Source organism: Gracilinanus agilis, chromosome 2 (assembly GCF_016433145.1).
Source record: "Gracilinanus agilis isolate LMUSP501 chromosome 2, AgileGrace, whole genome shotgun sequence".
In the NCBI taxonomy this organism is placed as follows: Eukaryota; Metazoa; Chordata; class Mammalia; order Didelphimorphia; family Didelphidae; genus Gracilinanus; species Gracilinanus agilis.
This window is the reverse complement of record NC_058131.1, coordinates 543195466-543215884: the sequence shown is the minus strand read 5'-3', so window position 1 is coordinate 543215884 and position 20419 is coordinate 543195466. Positions and strand designations below refer to the sequence as shown.

The window sequence follows — 20419 nt, the reverse complement described above, 5'->3', positions numbered from 1 at the left end:
GCCTGAACTTACTCTGAGTTCTTGGGAAATGTGAGACCAGATAAGTGGGAACATACTACCACTCAGTTGATGTGCTAGTGAATATTTAACCACAGGTCTTCCCCCAAAATATATGAATTACACACTTTTAAACTTAATCTACTTTATTAAAATTTTCTCCATTTCTTTTAAATCTAGATAATCAAGTTCTTTTTTGTAGTATTGCTGAGTTCCAAGATATAAATGCCCACACTGAAAATTTAACAATCAGCTCTCTACTTCATCCCTATCTAAATCTAATAGGTTGCCAAGACTTGTTGATCTTTCTCCACATCTTTGCCTTCCATCTTCCTCCCCCATCTGGAGTCCCTATTATAGCTCAGGTCCTCATCATTTTTCATCAGTTCTCTTCCATTTAGTCTACCAAAGCTTCCACTCCTTCCCTTCTAATCTTTTCTCCACACAACAGCCAAATTGATATTTCTAAAATAGAGTTCTGGCCATGTCATTCCCCTATTTAACAATTTTCAGGAAGGCTCTACTGGCTCTAGGCTCAAATACAAAATCATCCAATCTTCTAATTCAAGTTCCTAGCTACCTTTCTACTCATTTCCTATTATTCCCCTTCACATTCTTCATTTAAATCCAGTTGTCCTGTTAATTGTCTATGATGGCTGTCTTCCACTTCTGTACCTTTGTACAAGTGATTCCTCCATATCTTCACCTCTGCCTCTTAGAATACCTTGTTTTTTTAAATCATACCTTAGATACTATCTACTATAAGATTTTTCCTGTTCCTTGTAGTTTGGGGGCTTTCTCTTTCTTGAAATTACTTTATATAATTGTGAAGACTTTATTTATCTTTACACGCTTCATCTCCTCCAATAGACTGTAACCTCATTGAAGGCAGTGGCTACTTCATTTTTTGTCTTTGTACCCCCAGCACTTAACACAGTGCCTTACAAGTATTAAGCATTTAATAAAAGCTTCTTAAATTGAATTGAAGTTCAGCATATTGGCTTAAGCTTATTTGAATACTTTCTGTGTTTTGGGTGTAGCCTTCAATGAGGGAGTACATAGCCATTGATCAACATCTGATGCATTTTGCCACACTGGTAAAAAGAGAGTGGGCACTGTTCAAGGGAAGGATTAGAAAGACATTTCAGAAGTAGACATGTGTATCATGGGGTGCCTATACATCATAATAATATGGCTACCCATTCTGACTTTTTGTTTTACAGTATTTGCATTATCATTCAGAGAAACCATTATCTAATGGTTTCTGCCCTTTGTTAGTCTTCACACATTTTACAACTAGCTTACTCTTCTGATTGATTGCTTGTTCTCTTCTGTACAAAACTGGTTGACACGACTTCATAAAATTTATGATTTCTCTTCCTTGTACATTGGTTAGTCCGTACACAATACTGTAGGGTAGTGCTTCATTGAGTCTTTCTCTCTTGGATTCCTCTATTCTAACTCTAAAAGAGGTTTGTCCAAAGAATGCTGGCTGGAAAAATTGTGCTGGGAAATTCATTTAAAGGAATTTTGTACTAATAGAGCCTTTGGGCATATCTATTTCCTTCTTCCACATTTCTTTACTACCTTGAAAAAACTCTATAATTTAATTAGTGAGGGTACTTCCTCTATCAATGTAGATCAGAGCTCCTTAATATCTCATGAGTGTCTGAAATATTAATCACTTGGTGACCAACTTTCTGGTAATGAATCTTTCTACATTTCACTAGACTAGTTCCCAGACATCAAATATACAATCAGTCCACCTTTAGCCTCATACACAGAGCTTTTCCAGTATGGTAAAGCCAACCAAAACTTAGTCTCCCAAGTCAAGTCATAGGGTCACTTCTACACTAATAAGGAGAACTTTAGTGTAGATTCCTCCCAGTCACTTTTTTTCCATGACCAAAAGTTTGTTGTTTGTTTTTTCATTAAAAATTTTTTCAAATGAAGATTTTCTTTTCTTCTCTCACATTTCCCTACCCTCTACTGAGAAAGCAAGAAAAATAAACATGTATTAGTTAAGCAAAACAAATTCCCACATTTGCTCCAAAACTTGTTCAAGAAAACTTTTTGGGAGGCAAATGGTGAATGGATGTAAGAATTTTGTACTAATGAGAACCAAGAAATAGTTATAGGACAAAAATAAGTGTAAATAATCGAAGGCAACATTTTCCAGTGTATTGCATGGAATTTTCTACATCTGCCCTGGAGAAGTATTATGGTCTTAGTACTTAAAATAATTTTCCTGTCAAACTACATTGTAGTATGGTGGAAAGAGTAATGGATTTGGACTCAGAGAATGATAAATGTTTTTAGATCTTAAACTGGAAGGGACTTAAGAGGCTCTCTTGCCCAACCCTTTCAAAAATTCAGGTTCAAATCTCATTCTGCTCCATGTTACCTTGTGCTAATCACTTAACCTTGCCAGACTCCAGTTTCAATATCTATAAAGTGAGAGAATTGCACTCAGATGCCCTTCTAGCTCTAAATTTATGTTTCCAGTCTTCATTTAGTATTAACATGTCCCAGTAAGAACACATTACTTTTACGAGTGTTTGGTCAATTTTCTCCCGATTTTAAAATATTATCTTATCCATAAATAGAAAAAAAACAACCACCTTTATTTCTATTTAGACAGTATTGGGGTGATTTGTTCTGGATAAAGGAGCTCAGAAATGCATACATAATACTGATGGGGATTTGACAACTTGAAGGCAAGTAGAGACTTGCACTGTGAAACTCTAAATGAATAGAAGTTGGAAATGGAGTTGTGGTACAAATATTTAATAGTAGGGCAATTAGTCAACAACTATTAAACACCTAAATGTTGCAATGGCTGGACAGTCTGCAACTTACAAATGGATTATATTCCAAAAGTTTCTGCATTATTTGGTTATTAAGAATTCAGAATACATTTCATTGTAGAAATCATGTTATTATGAGTTGAACAATTTAATTCATAATGTAGTTAAAATACTAGACATTTACAATGTAGGAGACAATATTGTTAAAGTATTAGTAGTTGGATTAATTGGATAAAACAAAAGTAAGTAGTTGGACTAATTGGGTAAAACAAAAACTGTAAACTTTAGTGTTTTATTTTTTCAAAAGCTGGTATCTTATAGGAGGATGAAGTGGGAAGATTTTTGTGACTCTTCTAAAAGAGAATTCCAGGCAATTATAAGGATTTTAGAGGTTGATGGACTGGTCCTTTATAATACTTAACATTGTGGCAAAATGCATAACTTCCCTTTTCCTTAAAATAGATGTATCATTAGCAACAAATTTAAGTTTTTCATTAAATCCAAGCACTTATACACAGTACTTGTTTGCTTAATAATGCATGTTGTGTTTGTAGCTATGTTAAAGATAATTTTGGAATTCACAAATGGAATGAAAAAAGGAGAAAATGGAGATGAAAGGAGAGAGATTTTTCCTTGAAATAAATGGGCAAGATTTGGAAGCAAGGAAAGAAGGAATTCAATACAATATGCTTTTAAAGAATAGCTCCTCTAGGGGTAGTATATTAACTTAAGCTTCCCTAAGAAAACATCTAGCTTCAAAAAAGTGATACTCCTACCATACTCTAATCCTGGGAAGACAGGAATAAAGATTCATTTCTGACCACCATGGTTTAGTATGCTGGAGTATGACTAGAAGCGTACAACTAAGATGCTATGTGCACCTCCAGTTTTATAGCTTACCGTTTCCTAAGTTTAGTATTCAGTTAGTCCTGATTCCTTCCTTGTTATTCCTTGGTTGGGGGATTTGGGATATATAGCCTGAAAAAGAGAATACTCAAGAGGGAAGTTCTAGCTGCTTTTAAGTAATCGAAGGTTTGTTAGTTGGAAAGAGGAATGAGACCTGTTCTCCCTGACACCAGAAAACAGAAATAGGAATAGTTTGTGGAAGTTACAAAATTTAAGCTTGATGTAAGGAAAAACTCCTTAACAAATTAGAGTTAGCCAAAGACAGAGTGGGTCCCCCCATACAAGAGGAAGGCTAAATACTAGATAACCATTTGTTGGGCATTGCTTTAGAGAATATTATTTTTTTAAAACCTTTACCTTCTGTTTTAGAATCAATTCTCTGTATTGGTTCTAAGGCAGAAGAGTGCTAAGGGCTAGGCAATGGAGCTTAAGTGAATTGCCCAATGTCATATAGCTAGGAAGTATCTGAGGCTAGATATGAACCCAGAACCTCCCATCTCTAGACCTGGCCCCCAAACACTGAGCCACCTAGATGCTCCCAAGGAAATTATTTTTCAGGAATATATATTTGGACTAGATGGCCACTAGGGTTCTTTCCAATGCTAAAATTCAATAATTATGTCATTATCTGGACTATAAGTGATAGAAATGATAGATATAGGAAACCCCTAATTGAGAAGAAAGAAGGTGATAGGTTATGTGTAGATGATCAGTGATAGAAAGGACGCATCATTAGATCAAAGAGTTGGTAGAATTTATTCAGGCTAAAATGTGATTCCTGTCCAGAACAAAGATAATGGAGGGCATACAGGCAGATGATTGAAAAATGTCTTCTAAATAAATAGGACCTTTTGGAAGTCAGAAATCTGTAATATAGGATCCCACCCAATGCTCTTAAAATCTGTACCTCTGCCTTTTGTAGAATATTCCAATTCCAACTCTGAAGGAGTTTGCAAAGGCTCTGGAGAAAAACACCCATGTGAAGAAGTTCAGCCTGGCTGCCACCCGCAGCAATGACCCTGTTGCAATTGTAAGTAAATCTCCTTAATATTTAACTTGAAAAACTCATTAGAAGCAAATACAGGCTGTCCCAAAAGTCTCAGGGCAAAAGGCTTAAGTAGCTACTGCTTATAACTGCACTAAGACTTTTGGAACAAGTTGTATAATGTTTTTTCTATTGAGTGTTCTTAATACAGGTAAGGGATGCTCTACATAGTAAGTAAACCCACATTAGTTATGATTTTATGGGAGGGAAAATATTTTAGCTAATTGGATCTCAACCATCAGAAGACATCAAATAACTAGAATTTTTTAGTACTTTAGGTGAAATCATTTAGGTAAATTATAAGGAAACTTTGCTTAGCATAGGCATGAAATTACATTAATAAATCAGTCAACAAATATTAAGTGCTTACTATGTGCCAGGCCATGAGCTAAGCACTAGAGATAGAAATATAAGCAGAAAGAAAGACAATCTCTGTTCTTAAGGAGCTTCTGTTCTAATAGAGAAAGACAAAACATAAAAAGGAAGTAAAAGCAGTGGAAGGGGAAATAATAATACCAAGCTCTAAGAAGTATTTAGAATTGATCTTCCTTGCTGTAAAGAAGCTCTCATTTCCCCACTTTTTTTATTATTATTAAGTTATTACCAAACACTAGCTTTATTCAGTATGCTGAGCATTTCTGCACAGAAACCTTCAGAAATGCTCACTGAATCTTCTTCCTTATCTGTTCAGGCTTTCGCCGACATGTTAAAAGTAAATAAGACATTGAAAAGCCTAAATATTGAGTCCAACTTTGTCACTGGAACTGGGATTATGGCACTGGTGGATGCACTGAAAGAAAATGAATCCCTGACAGAGATTAAGATAGACAACCAGGTAAGCTCCAGCATCTATCTGTACACTATAATTACATCTGCTATGCAGAGAATGAAAGAGTGGTGGCCAAAAGTTCATCCGTGCCATGGGGAGAAAATACTCATTAGCCTAGGATTGGTGAAACATTTGAGGAGACAAGCAGAGTAGTAGTATTGATGCACCAGAGTAGTGTATTATCAGTTTTTCCTAAAGATAGGACCCCAGACCCATCCAAGCCCAGCTTTTTCCTTGACCTTACCCTGTCCCTCCAATCCTACTCAAGAAAGGAAAGAAAATTGTCACACCCTAGAACTCAGTTACCATTTTTTAAAAAATGATTCTTTTTCCTCATAAAATACAGCCAATATAACCAATATATCCAGCAAAGATAGACCAGGGTGAGCAAATGCAGACCTCCAGGCCTAATGTAGCCACCCATGTTGGCTCCCCAACCAATTTGTCTCTCAGCTCTCCTCCTTTCCATAATTAATCAGTGGCCGCCATTTCTTAAGGAGGGGAGAATGTTCATGCAGAGAGCCAGTAGTCATAAAAGGTCCCTACCCTAAATTCAGGCAGTCATTGAACATTTATTAAGTACCTACTATGTGCCAAGCACTAGGTTCTAGGGATCCAGAAAGAAGCAAAAGATAATCCCTGACTTCAAGAAGCTCAAAATTTAATGGGGGAGACAACAAGCAAATAAATATATGCAAACAAACCATATACAGGATAAATTAAAAATAATAGAAGGAATGGCACTAGAATTAAAAAGGATTAGGAAAGGCTTCCTCCAGAAAATGGAATTTTTGAAGGGACTTTCAAGGAAGCCAGTAGGTAGTGATGAGGAAGAACCCCCCCCCCCAAATATGGGGAACAGCCAGAAATAATAGAGCCAAGAGGTAGAGTATATTTTTCGAGAAACAGCCAGAAGGCCAGTATCACTGGATTGAAGGGTATGTGTCAGGGAGTAAGGTGTAAGAAGACCGGAAAGGTTATTAGAAGGTGCTAGATTATTAAGGACTTTGCATAAAGACAGAGGATTTTGTATTTAATCCTAGAGGAAATAGGAAGTAATTTGAGTTTAGTGAGTAGGTGGAATGACATAGTAGCACTTCAGGAAAATTTTAGTGACTAAATGGAGGGTAGATTAGAGTAGGGAGAGACTTGAAGCAAGTAAGATGCACCAGCAGGCTATTATAATTCTCCAGGTATGAGGTAAGGAGGACATGAACCAGAACACTGTCAGAAGAGAGAAGGAAGCATGTTTGATAGATATTGCACAGGTGAAATCAACAAACTATGGCAATAGAGTGAGTACCAGGGCATGAAAGATAGTGACGGATTGAGGTAACTTCTAGTTTGTGAGAACTGGGGATTGGGAGTTTGGTACTGCCATATACTGTAATAAGGAAGTTTGGAGACAGGGAGGTTTAAGGGGAAAAGATAATAAGTTCTATTTTGGACAGTATTGAGTTTAAGATGTCTACTGAATATCTCATTTGAGATATCTGAAAAGCAATTGGGGATGTGAGATTAGAGAAGGAAAGATTCTTTCTTTGGAGCATAGAGATTGGGAAAGGAAAGGTAGATTTGAGGATCATCATCATAGAGATAATATTTAGTCTGTGGGAGCTGATGAGATCACCAAATGATATAGTATAGTAGTTAAATACCTACTGTTAGAATACTGTGAAATAACCTACAGTTAGGGAGCTAAATGAAAATATAGCAGAGGAGATTGAGAAGTAGTGGTGAGATAGGTGGGAGAACCAACAGAGATATCCTGAAAACTTGGAGAAAAGAGAGTATCAAGGTGGGATGGGTGCAGAAATATCAAAAGAGGTATAAAGGTCAAAAAGAAAGAAATTTGGGAAAAGGCCATTGGATTTGCAAACTAAGAGATTATTAGCAAGAGGGCCATTTTAGGGGATTAATAATTCTGGGAGCCAGGTTGTAAGGAGTTAAGAAGGAAGTGAGAGGAGAGAAAGTGGAAGTATTTATTGACAGCCTTTTCAGGGAATTTAGCCACAAAGAGCAGAAAAAGATACAGAATGATAGTTAGCAGGGATGGAAGGATCAAATGAGAGTTTTTCCTACTGCCTGTTCACATAATAGGCACTTAATGTTTATTGACTAATGAGTCATGAAAAGGTGAGGTTTTGGGAGAAAAGATGAGTTCAGTTCTGAACATGTAAAATTTAAGATGTCTGTGACTTCCAGTTCAAGATATCTGATATATAGAAGGAGACATAAGACTGGAGTTCAAGAAAGAGGTTAAGACTGGATAAAATAGATCTGAGAATCACGGAATGAATGCATGAGAACTGGTAAGATTGTCAAGCAAGATAGAGTAGAGGAAGAAGAGGAAATGGCCCAGAACAAAGCCTTAATAGATTTCTATGGATAGTTGGCATGACCTAGATGAAGATCCAACGAGAAGTAGTCTAACAAAGAGGAAAGCTAAGAGAGGCAGATAAGCAGAAACAGACAGAGAGGGATAGGAAAAGGGGTTAATCGACAGTGTTAAAGGCTGCAGAGAGGTAAAGAAAGATGAGGATTGGGAAGTTTCCATTAGGTTTGGCCATTAAGAGACAACTGGAAACTATGAAGAGAACAATCTCAGTTGAATTCAGAGACTGGAAGCCAGACTGCATAAAATTGAGAAGAGAGAGAAGTGAAGACACCAATCATAGACAATCCTATTAAAGTGTTTAATATAAAAAGGAAAGAAACATATAAGATGATTCCCAACAGGGATGAACAGATCAAATAAGGATTTTTTAAGGATGAGGGAGACATGTAGGCAGCAGAGAAGCAGCCAATAGACAAGAACAGAATAAAGATTAGTGAGAGAGGGAATGATAGAAGGGGAAATCTGCTAGAGTAGACAATGGATGTCACCTCCAAGTCCCAAGGACTATAACTAAAGGTCTAATCTGGAAGTTTCTTTTGCTGGACGTGTCTTCTGGCCTGGCTAGTTCTAGGGGTATGGAATGAGGAAAAGCAGAAGGATGTTTGCGGTATGGTTCTGTAGTGTTCCTCAGGTTTCTGACCTAGTTCAGGAGAGTCTTGGACCACCTAGAACAGTTCAGATTTCCTTATTCTCTAAACTTTCTCCTGAACTAGTTATCTTTCAATAAAGGTGTAAGATGAAATGGGGAAGAGGACAGGTAAAATAGAATTATCCTTCTTATGTACCTATACATCTGTAGGACTTCACCCCCCAGTCCAATTCAATTTTGCTTCCTCAGAATGCCCTTGAAACTAATTTCCAAGACTTCATCTGCCAAGTTCAGAACTGTAAGCTTGGACATCCCATGGGTACTTTTCCTATAAATTGCCTGGGACAAAGGTAGAAGGATAGAGGCTATTTAGAGTACTAAGAAATGAGGATAAGGAAGAGATAGAGTAGCCTGATGTTTAAATGAAACAACCTGAGAACCCCATGGAGTAGTAAAAAGTTCAGGGAGAGGTTATTTCAAAATTCTAGAGACACATTACTAAATGACTTGAGATCTACTTATTTCAAAGTATATTTATATTTTTGCATGTGAAGTGGCTTAAGTTATTTTGAAACCTTATTTCTGAATCCATATCCTCAAATTCGCTCTTTCAGAAGTTCTACCTTCTTAAAATCTACCTAATAATCTGGACCCTTGAAAATTTCAATTAGTTTTGATCTTTGAAAATACAAACTTGCAGCCTACACTTCCCACTTCAAATCCCTCTCAAGTCACTAACTTCATAATTCATCTTTAATTTATCTTAAGTCACTCTGGAATGGATTTACCAAGTTCTTATATTTGACTTCTCTGTTGTACTTCTCTCTCCTTGTGACAAGAAGAGAGAAAAAAAAACATTGTTTAGCGGAAGAGCTTAGCTTAAGTCAATAGTATGTCGAAATCCAGAATTAGAGCTTGTTCTCCATTATAACTTTGTTCCAGAGGCATAATTGGTATGTAAAACCAACAGAGCATGGTAAGTAGCAAAGGTACCAGAGTGCACATCTCCTGAGGATCCATTGGGTGATGCTCAAGAACACTTTAAAAACAAGAACCAGATAAATGAGAGGTTGTTAGTGAAGCTCTTGCTAATTATAATTACATCAGGTATGACCTATGAAAAATAGAAAACTCAAAAAAGCACATAACAAATTAGTCAAATGGGCAGTGTAATATAGTGGAAATAATTTTGGCTTGTAATCAGAAGACCTAGGGGCAGCTGGGTAGCTCAGTGGATTGAGAGTCAGGCCTAGAGACAGAAGGTCCTAGGTTCAAATCTGGCCTCAGACACTTCCCAGCTGTGTGACCCTGGGCAAGTCACTTGACCCCCATTGCCCACCCTTACCACTCTTCCACCTAGGAGCCAATACACAAAAGTTAAGGGTTAAAAAAAATACATTGAAGTAATCAGAAGACCTGGATTGGCATCCTATCTTTCCTATTTATATGACCCATGGACAAATATTTGCCCATTGCAGGGTCTCAATTTCTTCACCTATAAAACAAGAGTATTAAACTAGATGATCTTTAAAGGAAGAAGCATGCATTTATTTATTTAGCTAAATACTTTACAAATACCATCTCATTTGATCTTCACAACAACTCTAGGAGATACTGTTGTTAATAGCTTCATTTTACAATGGAAACTGGGGCAAATCGAGGGTACATGTCTTGCCCAGTATCACCTAGCTAGTAAATGGTTACGACTGGATTTGGCTCAACCCTTTAGCCTATGATTCCATGAGATGAATTTATAAATATAAGGGTAGGAGGTCTGTCTTCTAAGAAATGAGTTTACTTTTGTTTTGCACTTCTCTGTTTGTAAACATCATTCCTCCTAACAATCCAATGAAGTAAGAAATGCAGGTATTATTATCATCCCCATTTTACAGATGCAAAAACCAAAGCACAGACATATCAAATGAATTGCCCATGGCCAATTAAATGCCAGAGCCAAGAATATGAAACCAAGGGGAGAAAAAGTATTACAGGCCATGATAAAAACTCATTTTAATAATCCACAGAAAAACTTCTAAACAAAATACTTTTAATAGGAATATCTCAGTAGTTTTTATGTAAATGAGAGGCAGCATGGTTCTCCAGTCTAAACTTGCAGTTAGAAAATCTCGATGTATGTCTCAGCTCTGCCCCTTATTAGCTGTTTGACCTTAATCAGATCATATACCCTCCCTGAGACTCAGTTTCCTCATAATAATAATACCTGCCCTTACTACTTCATAGGGTTGTTGTGAAAATCAAATAATGTAATGGTTGTGAAAATGTATATTAAACTGTATGCCACTATATTAGGCAGGTAGATGATGGCACAGTAGATAGAGTGTTAGGCATAGAGTCAGAAAGACTCATGTTTCTGAGTTCAAATCCCACCTCAGACACTTACTAGCTATGTGATCCCAAGCACTTAATCCTGTTTTGCCTCAGTTTCTTCATTTGCTAAATGAGCTGGAGAAGGAAGTGGCAAACCATTTTCTTCATCAAGAAAATCCCATGTGGGTCCTGAAGAGTTGGACATGGCTGAACAACCTGGCACTATATAAATATCAGTGGCATATAGTCCAAATGGAATATTTTTCAAAGAGAAAATGGCAATGGATTTGTCTAGAATAGCAGAAATGCAATCCCAGTGTTCACAAACTTAATTATTTAACACTATCCTCTTCTGAAAACTACAGTCCTGTGAATAAAAATATGAGCAAATAAAGTTTTGAAAAAACTTGGTAGAAAAGTAGAAACTTTGGTGGGGGAGAAAACCTTTTCAGCCTCATCAAAAAAATTTTTTACAGATCTAGGAAGTTGTGAGAGTCCTTTTTCTAGGAAGTAGTCATTTTTCATATGGTAGTATCTCCATCTTGTGGTGTTTTCAAAAATTACCTCTAGGGTTCTTTCTAGCGATGGTGGAAAAACTCAACAACCTCCAGAATTAAACAAATGGAGAATTACTGTAAAGTCCAATTAGGTAATTCATTTGGACTTACACTGAATTGTAATAAGAGGTCAGAAGATAATCAGACTAGAGTTGTGATTTTCTGTTCACATATAATTGAAATAAAAGGCACTTATTAAACATTTATTCTCTGTAAGATGCATAAAGGTCCTGAGCCTTCAAAGACAAAATGAAAACTAATCCCTGGCTTCAAGAAACTTTCATTCTTCTAGGAATGACAAATGTAAATACCTAGATAAATGTAAGATCATTTGAGGGAGAAAGATCAAGAGCAACGAAGGCGAATCAGTGGGCAGTTTGGAGTGCTGGATTGAAGTCCATGAAATGTAAATTCAAATCTGTCCTCAAATACTTACTAGCCAATTGTGTGACTTTGGGCAAGTCACTTCACTTGCAGGTCTTCCCTCATATGTAAAATGAGAAGAAGAATAAGAGTACTTGCCCCCCCCAAAGGTTGTCATAAGGATAAAAATGAAGATATTTGTAAAGCACTTTGCAAACCTTAAAGCATCATATGAATGCTTTTATTACTGTTATTATTATTAAAGTCAGAAGCTAATTACATGGGAAATTATTTACAAATTGTTTTTATTATTATCAGAAACTGACACCTGGGGAAATTGATTATAAATAATTAGAGGTATTATCAGAAGCTGATTATGTGGGAAAGTGATATTGTTATTACCTGAGTTGAACCTTGAAGAAAGCTAGGGGTTTTAACACACAGATTGGGGGGCTGGGTATGCATTCTAGGCCTGGAGGGCACCCCATACACAGAGGTGGGAATTGGAATTCTGGGTTTGAGGAAAGTAGGCCAAATTGGCTGGAAGGTGGAGTATGTGGAGGGAAGAATATTCAATAAGAACGAAAAGGGAGGCTGAAGCTACATCCTAACGGGGTTTAAATGCCACACACAGAAGTTCATATTTTTCTCTTTAGGCAATAGGGAGCCTCTGAACATTTTTGAGTTGAAAGGTGACATGGGAAGACTTGTGCTTTAGGAAGAAGTCAAACTGACTAATTAACGTTATTAATTAATTTTCTGATTTGCACCCCTTGGAACCACATTCAACAATCATTTTAGTTACTATAAAGTCTTTTAGTTTTCAGAAACTCCATTTGATTATTTATCCACGTTAAAACAGAAAGTTCTTAGAGAACATATGGTCCAACCTCATCATGCTATGAAAAGATGAAGCAATTTGCTCAAGGTCACATACTTAGATTAGTACCAAAGCAAGGATTAGACCTCAGATCTCCTGTCTCCAAGGCTAAAGTTCCTTCCATTACACCATGCTACCTTCCTTACAGACATTCAATAGAATACAAGAAACACCAAAAACCTTGGTTTCAATTTTTTTCCCGTTTCTCTTTTTCTTTCTTCACACATGATTCGCCCATTTCTTCAATCTGGAAAGATTAGGACAGGTGGCAGCCACACATTAACTCCATTTTAAAATGTAACTACAACTTTGCTACTGACAGCAATACAACGATCATCCAGGATAATTCTAAGGCATTTATGAAAAAGAACGCTATCCAACTCTAGAGAAAAGAACTGTTGGAGTAGAAATGCAGAAGAAAATATATGATTTATCTCTTATTTATTTGGGTATATGAGTTGGGATTTGGGTTTTAAAAGATTATTACAAAAATGAATAATAGGAAACAGGTTTTGAGTGATAATACAGTGGAATTATGTGTCAACTCCAGGAGGGGGAAGGAAAGAGGGCAGGGAGACAACATGAATCATGTAACCATGGAAAATTTATGTGTAAATGTATTACTGGAATAAAATAAAGAAAGCAAAAAATAAAGTAAAATAGAATGTAACTGCAGATGAGGACAAGTCTGATGACTTTGTTTAAAACACTTCACTTGGGTAGACTAAGCTACAAATTGATTGTGGGGGGGGTTGCCTTTATTCTTTGAAAGACCAAATTATAACTATTCTTTTAAAAAATTAAACCTGTTAGCTAATTGAATTATATCTTATGAAAGTAAATGTTTCCTCTTCTTTTTTAATGTGTCCTTTTTGTTTGTATATATGTGTTTGTATATGTCTGTGTTTGCATGTCCACAAACAGAGACAGCAGTTGGGAACAGCTGTAGAAATGGAAATTGCCCAGATGGTTGAAGAGAACTCAATGATTCTTAAGTTTGGCTACCAGTTTACAAAACAAGGGCCAAGAACCAGGGTAGCAGCTGCCATCACAAAGAATAATGATCTAGGTAAAATACAGTAATTTTAATATGATTATTATGTTGCTTTTTAGCTGCTTTGCATTTAATGGCTGATGGGATGTTGAGCACGGTGGCCATTTTTAGACAATTCCATCTTTACCTTTCAGATACATAATTTAATAGAGAATCATTTCTATTAACCTCAGAGTCTTTTGGAACTTCACCAAATTCAATGCTAATGGAATCATCCCAATATTCAATGCTTACAATGCAACTAAACCAAATATTCTTAGCTTGGGTCAATAAACTTGTCTTTTTTAAAATAATATTTTGATAACCATATTTAGATATCATTGATTTCCCATGCAATCCAATGTAGTATATTTTATGCATTTCAAAATATTATTTGGAGAAGAGGACTATAGGTTTTACATGACTGACAAAGGGGTCTAGGACATATAAAAAGTCAAGAATCCTTGACAAAAACAATTCCATTAAAATAGCCTTTGGTTTTTGTCTTATATTCTTTTTAAAAAATATTCTATTTAACTGTACCTTATAGGTATTTAATAAATGTTTATTGAATCAAATTAAATTCATTAATATTTATATATATATATATATAGTTCTTGATTATCTGTGTCATTGAAGAGGAACAGGAAGTTATTTCCTATTGACTTTTAGGATTCATGTTTGTTCTTGCATTTGATTATAGGTATGTCTGATTTGGAGAATTCATAGAATATTGAACAAAATAATAAAGACACTATGAAGATCCAACTCAGAAGTATCTAAAAAACTATTTAGATCCTTCAAGCAGTCCTCCTGCTTAATTTTTCTCTATTCTTCACTTAATGCTATGGATGAATAGCATTACTTTGATGCAAAGCACTAGCTAAAGTATTTCTACTCTTTTTTTTCTTTAATCTTGTTAGCTATCTTAAATATATCTTTTATAAAATTGGTGGAGTAATTCAGTTTTGGGTTTAAAAAGAGGCAACCCTGAAACACTATCTTCTTGACTCTTGATGGTCCATAAAATGTAATTAAGATAAATAGATTTATAAAATTAAAAGTTATTTAAAACTGTGTTTCATGTCATAAAGAAGTTAGAAGGAAAACATATTGTGAGTAAGCCACAGTGAAGATAAAGAGTTCCTTGCATTATGACTTTTATTCCTGATGGATGAAATTTTAAGTTAAAGTTAGTTTGGGGTCAGTTATAAGACCCAGAGTCCCCTTCATTTTCCCTGATAATTTTAAAAGGTAATAATGGGAAAGTTGTCACCATGTTTGGACTCTTAACTTCATAGTTCCTGATGTATTTACATGAAAATAGAGAGAGAGGAAGAAGGAAAGGGAAGTAATACCTGCCATGTGCCAGGCATTGTGCTAGGCACTTTTCCAAATATTATCTTACTTAGTCCTCACAACAACCCTGTGAAGTAGGTGCGTTGTTATCACCATTTTACAGTTGAGGAAACTGAGGCAGACAGAGGGTATGTGACTTGTCTGAGGTCACACAGCTAGTAAGTACCAAAGCTGGATTTTAACCCAGGTCTTCCTGACTCCAGACCTAGCACCCTAGCTTTTGCACTAATAATTCTAAAACAATTCTTCTTAGTATATAGTTCATCATTCTCTCAATGGGGACAAGACTTCCAGCCACACTAGAAGTCAAAAATCTCCCAAACATGTTTGAGGGAAGGAGATGGATGTTTTACAGTTTGATGAAGAAGTCTAGATCTTACAGTCTTAACAGGCTAAAGACTTCTTACAACAGCTTTGAATAAAAATGTTTCTTCAGCAAGAAATTGCCCTTTTCCAATGTTTATTCTCCAGTTTTGGGATTGTCTTGCCTGTGACTATTTTGTTTTGTTTTGGTTTGTTTAAAACAGTATTAGTGACTAGGTTTTTTAACTGATCTTTTCTTTTTTTTTCCCAACTTTGATAAGACTATGCCTCACCCTAGAAAAATTAGAATCAACCCTTCCAATTGCCAGGTCTCTCTAAAAGTCTTTGCTTATTTTCTAAGGATTTATTTAACAGGGTTTTTCCCATTAGCAATATTTTGCCAGTTCTTGGGGTGGTTATCATTTTAGACTGTACTTCCCTTTGTCCTTCTGTTTAATGATCCTGTTTTATGGTGGACTTGAATGATCTTTGAAATGTTTGACTTCCCACACCAAGAGCCACTGCTCTAATAATCAGTGGATGTACTCTTTAAGAACTTTAGTTTTTAAAATCACAGAATTGAAAACTGGACCAAAAAGAGCCACTACATTTTTGTGTGGCAGTAAATTTATAGCACTCAGATGATGAAGAACTAACAAAAATCAGGAAATCAGTTCAAGCAGGTTCTGAGTCAGCCTAATTTCATAATCGTACACATACATGACCATTGCTGTTACAATATAGAGAAATCATTTTTTTGTCCCAAATAATTTGTACATCACTATCAATAACATTTCTTTGCCTTCTCTACAAAAATCTCGGAGAATAATGTACAAAAATGATGATATCCTTGATGAAGGTACCAGAAAGAAGCAGGCAAGTTTTTGTAAACAATATTCTACAATAGACCACATCTTTACAGTTACACAGTTGCCTCAACAGCATAAAGAATACAGATCCCAGTGTGCTTTTTGTTTGAATAAAGAAGCAAATGGTAGAACAAAATGTTGCCTTAAACATGTCAACAATATGTCTCCCCGTCATATAGAAGTAATACAAGATTCCTTCATCAAATCACAGAATTTGAAAAGTTGTATGAAATCTTAGTGGCCATGTGATCCAAACAATACCTGAAGAGAATCCCCAATATCACATACCTAGCAAATGGTCATTTAACCTCTATTTGAAGACCCCAGTGAAGGGTAACTCACTATCTCTCGAGGCAGATCTTTTTACTTTTGGACAATTCAAATTATTAGGAAGTTTTTCTTGATAAAAAATTTTTAAATACCTCTTTGCTCTTTCTACTCATTGCTTCTGGTTCTGTCCTATGGGGACAAAGAGAATAAATTTAATCCCTCTTAAATGTAGCAGCCCTTCAATTCTTGAAGGTAACTGTCATGTCCTACCTCTCTCAATGGTCTTTTCTCCAGTTTAAACACTCCTAGTTCCTTCAACTGGTCCTTAAATTATATGGGCGCTAAAATTTTCACTTTACTGCTTGCCTTCCTCTAGATGCTCTCTTTATTATACCTTATCAAAGTCCTTAAATTGATGAGCCTAAGGAGACAGCTAGGTGGCTCAGAGGATAGAGAGCCAAGCCCACAGATGGGAGGTCCTGGGTTCAAAACTGAATTCACATACATCCTAGCTGAGTGAGCCTGGGAAAACCACTTAACCCCCATTGCCTAGTTCTTACCACTCTTCTGCTTTGGGACCAATACACAGTCTTGATTCTAATATTGAAGGTAAGGGTTTTTTTTTTTAAATTGATGAGCCTAGAACTGTACACAGTATTCCATATGTGGCCTCACTATGGTAGAAGATAGAACTATCACTTCCTTATTCCTAGAAGTTATGCTTCTCTTAATTTAGCCCAAAATATTTCATATTTTGGCTGTAATATTTATAGTGCTTTCAGGTCCTTACTCAGTCAATTCTGACCCAACTTATGGTTAATATTCAGTTTCAATGCAAGATACATGTCGTGATTGACTAATACAGTGAATTGTCCATATATCTGCTTGCCATGGTCTGTGCAATGTATTGCATGCTTCATCCACTTGGTTTTTCCTGTGTGTATTACTAGATTCATCTCTTTTAAGTAGCTTTAGATTTCCCTGAAGAAACCATTTAGTATTATAGAGCTAAATACAATCAACCTAATGTTATCTGAAAGCAGAATCATCTGCTGGATTTCATGTGGGAAATCTCTTTTCCTTTTGAGGATTGTGTACAAAATGTTCTTTACAGCAGAGGTGTTAAGCTCAGTCCTGATCTGATTCCCAAGTTCCACCAAACCAAATTAAAATTTGGTTGGGAAGGAGCAGCTAGATGGCTCAGTGGATTGGGAGCCAGACCTAGAAATGGGAGGTCTGGGGTTCAAATCTGGTCTCAGACACTGGAATATATCTAGCTGTGTGACCCTAAGCAAGTCACTTAATTCCAGTTGCCTAGCCCTTACCACTCTTTTTCCTTGGTACCAATTACAGTATTGATTCTAAGAAGGAAGGGAAGAGTTTTTTTTTAATGTCATTGGGAAATGAGAACCAACATAAATAAAAATATAACAGAGATAATGTTGATTTTTGCTACCCTCATCCATTTCTATATCTATGCATTTGAGAGCATAGACTGACACATTTGGTGCCCTGTTTTTTCCTTTATTTTATACATATAATCAGAAGATTATTAGACTATCTCTATGGTTAGATTCCTTAAGTAATTTTTTTGATGATGATAATATAGCCTTTAAAGCTATATTTTGCTATATTGTGTGAAATGCTTTTTAAAAAATGAATCTTTCTTTTAGAAGATTACCAATGAAAATCCAGGGGCACTATGATGATTATCTATTATATAATCCTCAAGATTGGTGCCAGGTGCCAGGTGTTCTAGGTAGTTGCAATAACGGAAAGAGTTGTTCTTATCATCCTGGTTTCTCTCTCTTGCACTTCCCACTTAAAGCACTCATAATTATAGCAATGTAAAACCCGGCCCCTATTTAGGCTCTTAATTCTGTGTGTGTGTGTGTGTGTGTGTGTGTGTGTGTGTGTGTGTGTGTGTGTGTGTGTGTTGGGGCCCTTTAGTAGCCTGGTGAAGCCTATGGATGGGCTTCTCAGAATAATGTTGGGTTTTTTTAAGTGATTTTTTATTTAAACCCTTACCTTCCACCTTAGAATCAATACTGTTCTAAGGCAAAAGAGCAGTAAGGGCAATGGGGGTCAAGTGACCTGCCCAGGGTCACACAGCTAGGAAGTGTCTGAGACCAGACTTGAACCTAGGACCTCCCATCTCTAGGCCTGGCTCTCAATCCACTGAGCCACCCAGCTGCCCCCAGAATAATGTTTTAAATGTATAAAATGCATAGGATAACAAAGGAAACCAATTATCTTGAAATAATTCACAGACCTCAGGTTAAGAACCCCTGTTCTAGCACTTAGAATAGTGTCTGGCACCTAGTAGATACTTAATATATGATTATTGACTTAATTTACTGGATAGTAAATATTAAATATTCTGATAACATAAACACAAAATGCTCCTTTTATCAATCTTGAACTGGGTAAGAGAACTTTCAGTATATACCTTATCTTAATTATATACTGTAGAGGGTCAGAATTGTATTTTAGTGTTTGTTTTTTTAATTCTTACCTTCTGTCTTAGAATCAATACTGAGTATGAGTTCCAAGGCAGAAGAGCAGTAAGGGCTATGCAATTAGAGTTCAGTGACTTGCCCAAGGTCACACAGCTAAGATGTGTCTGAGGCCAAATTTTAACCCAGGACCTTCCATCTCCAGCCTGACTCTATCTACTGAACTACCTAGCTACCTTATGATTTAGTCTAGCTCTGTGGGTTAAGGGATGAGAGCACATCCCTTTGTTTACAATTTTCTAATTGACTGTAATAATGACTATAGCCCAAGAAAATTTAGGAGGAAAAAGCAGTTGACATTTCCTTGGGTGGTCAGAATCAGGAAAAGGCACTTTAAAACACAAAGTAATTAAATTTAATCATTTGCTTGGACATAAAGTTTAGAATGAAAAGAGCACAGCTTAGCTACTATTCTTAGACTTAGAGATGTTGAAGTAGGAAACAAGGAGAAGCTGAATTGGAAGAACTATGGAGAAGCTAGACCTTCCTTCTGGCTCCTCCTGAATGGAAATATAGTATGAAGCATTCTACACTGCCAGAATTCAAATGCAAATACCAAAAGGCATCCCAAGACCATTTTTTTTTAATTTCTAAAAATACTACTCCTATCCATTGACACAGATGATTGAGAGTTCTGAGCACAAAGTTCTAAGTATATGTCGGATATTGTATAAGGCTGCTATTTTATGTTTGAATACTTAAAAGTCTGAAATGCTTTGTCAATAGTAAATTGATTCTCCTTAAGTTTATTTTTCATTTGTTTTCATTTCTCTTTGGCCTAGTTCGCAAGAAACGAGTGGAAGGTGACCGTCGATAACCCAACCATCGGAGAATGCCATTCTGATGAAGGCAGCTAGCATTGAGATCATAACCTTAAACTCTTGCCCCAGTGAGACCATTTTAAAAAAGGTCATTCATTTCCGTTAACTGCTTCCTCTTTATCCACACCACTAATACGTTAACTTTATTGTATTTTCGTGTGTGTGACATTCTTTCTCGGATGAATGATGCACACTTATTTTTATTTTCATCATGTGTGGTTCTGGCATGCACAGTGAACAGTGGATTGATGTAGATCTTAGTCGAGTGGCAATTACTAGGAATGACATTAACTGCCTTCAGATAGGGATTTCTTTCCCAACTTACTCATCATAACCAACTTGTGTTTTTACCTTCTGCAGAAGTTCATTTTTAATCACAAAGAGGACTTTAGTACATAAGGTATGTTTTTAGGTATAATTGTTTTGTCAAGCCCTAGCTCTGTTTACATTCACTGCTTTGAGTTAGGCTAATTGTTACAGAGACATTCTGCTGATATAACAAAAGAAATGTGCCAGTATTGCCAACCCTATATTGGGTGAGAGAATGGA

The 20419-nt window shown here is 36.2% G+C and overlaps 1 protein-coding gene across 1 annotated transcript in view; it reads left to right on the top strand.

Annotated features, from left to right (window-relative positions):
* Positions 1–19977, top strand: part of TMOD2 (tropomodulin 2) — a 55856-nt gene extending 35879 nt beyond the window's left edge. The window contains exons 7-10 of the mRNA XM_044662240.1: positions 4633–4740; positions 5447–5590; positions 13624–13768; positions 19832–19977. Coding sequence (XP_044518175.1) covers positions 4633–4740; positions 5447–5590; positions 13624–13768; positions 19832–19866 — 432 coding nt within the window. The 3' untranslated portion in view covers positions 19867–19977. The remainder of the gene's footprint in view (positions 1–4632; positions 4741–5446; positions 5591–13623; positions 13769–19831) is intronic.
* Positions 19978–20419: the final 442 nt, after the last annotated feature.